A 3,501-nucleotide genomic window follows, 5' to 3' on the forward strand; every position below is an offset into this window, starting at 1 on the left:
GGACTGCCCTCTGGCCTGGGAGGGTGGAAGAAGCCAGCTGCTGGCAGCATATGGGGCTGTGGTCAGGGTGTGCCCCTGAGGACTGCTCACCAGGGCTCTCTGGCTGTGGAAAGATCGTTTTAAAGCTTCTTGATCACTCTGTCCCATGTCCCTACAGTCCCTGCTGTGGCATCTGGCCTGGACAGGGGCTACTGCTTGTGTGGCCCAGTCCCTCTGTTCTGCTGGGCTAGCACAACGGGAGGCTCCTCTCTGTCCCCACCCATCTTTGCCGCCCCCCTGGGTATGCGTGACAGGGGCCGCGTGTGTGCAGGTCACACTGAGCAGTGGATGGGTTTCTTTGGGGTCAGTGCTGGGAGTGGGACCCAGGAGCTGGGATCCTGGGCCAGATGCTGGCCTTCCTTTCTGGCCCTGGCCCACCCTGCTTCTGCCTGGAGCTCTCAGCTGGCCAGGCCAGGAGGCAGAGGTCCTATGAGTGGTGGAGGCCAACGGAATGGGAGGTTGTCAGGCTGATGGCCCCCGAGTGCCTGCCCGCAGCTCCTAGGTGCTTTGCGGAGAAGGCTGCTATGCCCTGCGGCCAGCTGCATCATACCCTTGTCCGCTGCTGAGCTCTTGCTGCCTTTCAAGGCCTTCTGGCTACCTCCTCAGTCTCCCATGGTCCTGCAGGCTCCCTGGCCGTTTCTGAGTCCCCGTAAACGTTTGTCCCTCTTGAGACATGGTGTGGTGGATAAAAAGTAGGGCTCTGGGGTCTCCTCGCTGGGCCCAAATCCTGATGGCACCAGCGGGTGCGTTACCGCTCAGTGCCTCAGTTTCCTCATCTGCAGAAGGACAATGGCAAGCCCCTGAGGCCAGTGCAGCCAGGACTCAGGTGCAGCGCGGGCGCCCGCGGGGTCACGGGCACTCTCAGTTCCATGGCCTCTGGCTCCATGTCCGCTGATGTGGTTGCTGTTGGAAAGCAATGGTGTGAGCTGGTTCCAAGCGGGGGTGTGGAGTCCCTGGGCAGGGCCGTGGGAGGCCTTATCACTGTCTCCTGCCTCATTTTCCGCCTCTCTGGATGGACCTGGCACCGATCCCTTGGGGTCGCTGTGGGGTCTGAGAACACTCGCTCCCACAGGTGCATCTGCAGACGCAGCAGGAGGTGAAGCTGCGCATGACGGGCATGGCACTGCGGGTGGTGCGCACCGACGGCATCCTGGCGCTCTACAGCGGCCTGAGCGCCTCGCTGTGCAGACAGGTGTGCGGTGGGTGCCAGTCTCGGACTCCCCCCGACCCCTCGGGGCTCCCATACGGGCTCAGTCCTGCAGTGGGCATCCAAGCTACTTCCATCTCTGTTTCAAGACTTTGTGCAAGGAAGGACCTAGCAGGCCGAGAGTTGGTGACCCCAGGGTGGGCCTTCCATGGGCAGCCACCCAGTTCTCAGGGCTGGGCCTGAGGCCGTCGCTTACCAGTGGGGAAACTGAGGCCCAGGGAGGGAGAAAGCAGGGTGCAGCTCTAGATTTGTGAACTGGCTCGGCTGCATGCTGGCCCAATGGCCCCTCAGGGTCCCTGTGGACCCTTGGGCTGAGGGGGGCCTGGCTGGGCCAGGGTGGTGAGGCTGAGGGGTGTGGGGCGTGCCTACCCCTCCAAGCCGGGCCCTTCTCCCCCAGATGACCTACTCCCTGACTCGGTTCGCCATCTACGAGACTGTGCGGGACCGCGTGGCCAAGGGCAGCCAGGGGCCCCTCCCCTTCCACCAGAAGGTGTTGCTGGGCTCCATCAGCGGTGAGCTGCCGGGTGGGAGGGGCACGGGGCGGCCAGGTGGGCTGAGGATGCCACGTGTCATTCTGCTCGTCTCTGGGGTTTGTGTCACCACAGGTTTAGCTGGAGGCTTCGTGGGGACGCCCGCGGACTTGGTCAACGTCAGGTTGGTGTCCCCTCCACCCTACCTGCAAGGCTAGGGCCTGTCAGGGCTGCTCGCAGGGTGGGGTCAGCCTGGAACAAGCCACTCAGACCCTGGTGTCCTGGGCATAGGAGGGTGGGTGTCCCTGAGCCCTGGCGTGCCCTGTCCTGTGGGCCCCGCTGACCAACATAAGCTCCCCTGCTGCCCGTGGGGCTCTGCCAGGGCTGCCCAGGCCCCTCAGCCTGCCTGCCCCTCCCGCCACCTGCTTCTGTTTCAGGATGCAGAATGACGTGAAGCTGCCCCAGGGTCAGCGGCGCAAGTGAGTCATGGGCAGCTCTGCCTTCTCGGGGTGGTTGGGGTGCAGGAGGCTTGGGCGGGAGCAGACCCCCAGCTGCTGTGCCGTGACCTAGCTGGGACTCCAGCAGGCTGCGGTGCCTGTATGGTCCATGGAGGGTCCTGACGGCTGTTCTGGACTCAGGGGTGTCACTCCGCCCCCCAGGACCGTTGGGTTCTTCCTGCGGGGAGAGCCTGGTTGGATTGCGGGCTGGGCCTGCTTGCACCCAGGGCGTTGAGTGCGGAGGTGAAGGCCGCAGGTATGGAGAGAGCGCGTGCAACAGAAACGCCTGAAGGAGGCACTGCCTCCCTGCCCAGCTCAGGGCAGCTGTACCCTCCTGCCATGGCCCGGGGCCTTTCTAGGGCCTGGGGTCCGCTTCAACTGTAGCGTGAGCCATTTTCCCTGCCGCTTCCAAGGCCCCCTGGGGAGCTCTGGCTCCTAGCTGTGCACACAGACTGTGTTCCCTCCGGACTCCCGGGGGCTGGCAGGCAGGAGGCCTGTGTTTGAGGAGCGGTGCCCATCCAGGGACTCTGTTGGAAAAGATGGAACCTCCTCCCTGAGGGCCAGGCGGGGTGGACGGAGTGGCTATGGGACGGTAGGACCAGCCTCAGATGTTCCCAGGGAGAGATCTTCAGGCCCATGAGGCCTCTGCTTCCTCAAGAACCCCCGGCCTGCAACAGGGCCTGGGAGGACCCTCTGTGGGAGCCAGTGGTCGGGGGAGTCTCATGTGGTCATTCTGTGTCCCCGGCAGCTACGCCCATGCGCTGGATGGCCTGTACCGCGTGGCTCGTGAAGGTGAGGGGCAGGTGCTGTGCACAGGCGAGGGTCTGGGGTTGCAGGCAGGGTGGGCAGCGCTGTGCAGGACTGGGCACCGAGGGATTTGGGCCAGGTGCCTGGCCTCACCCCTTGCCTCACCCCTTGCTTGTGCAGAGGGTTTGAGGAGACTGTTCTCAGGTGCGACCATGGCGTCCAGCCGAGGGGCCTTAGTCACCGTGGGCCAGGTAGGCCTCCTGCGTGGGGTGGGTGTGGGCAGTGCCTGCGACCTCTGACCTCCATCTTGAGAGGGGCCATAGAACAAGGCACTGGGCACCAAGACCCTCCTGGGGAACCACCAGCTGTGGCCTTGGTGGGGCGGGATTGGGGGCATGGGTGGGTCAGGGCTGCAGCCTGTGAAGGGCCTCGGGCAGGTGTCTCCCCTTTCTGGGCCTCACGGATGGACGGAGCAGGTGCTTGGCCATTGCCAGGTGGTGTTGCTTGGGGCACTGTGTGCTTTCCCTGAGCTGGGCCCCCC

The 3,501-nt window shown here is 64.6% G+C and overlaps 1 protein-coding gene across 1 annotated transcript in view; it reads left to right on the top strand.

Annotated features, from left to right (window-relative positions):
- SLC25A10 (solute carrier family 25 (mitochondrial carrier; dicarboxylate transporter), member 10) overlaps positions 1-3,501 on the top strand; it is a 10,548-nt gene that overhangs the window by 966 nt on the left and 6,081 nt on the right. Inside the window, exons 2-7 of the mRNA XM_011994597.1 lie at positions 1,112-1,231; positions 1,644-1,758; positions 1,852-1,900; positions 2,154-2,195; positions 2,962-3,005; positions 3,141-3,211. Of these exons, the coding sequence (XP_011849987.1) occupies positions 1,148-1,231; positions 1,644-1,758; positions 1,852-1,900; positions 2,154-2,195; positions 2,962-3,005; positions 3,141-3,211 (405 nt within the window). The 5' untranslated portion in view covers positions 1,112-1,147. The remainder of the gene's footprint in view (positions 1-1,111; positions 1,232-1,643; positions 1,759-1,851; positions 1,901-2,153; positions 2,196-2,961; positions 3,006-3,140; positions 3,212-3,501) is intronic.

The sequence above is a fragment of the Mandrillus leucophaeus genome, unplaced genomic scaffold (genome assembly GCF_000951045.1).
Source record: "Mandrillus leucophaeus isolate KB7577 unplaced genomic scaffold, Mleu.le_1.0 Scaffold1, whole genome shotgun sequence".
In the NCBI taxonomy this organism is placed as follows: Eukaryota; Metazoa; Chordata; class Mammalia; order Primates; family Cercopithecidae; genus Mandrillus; species Mandrillus leucophaeus.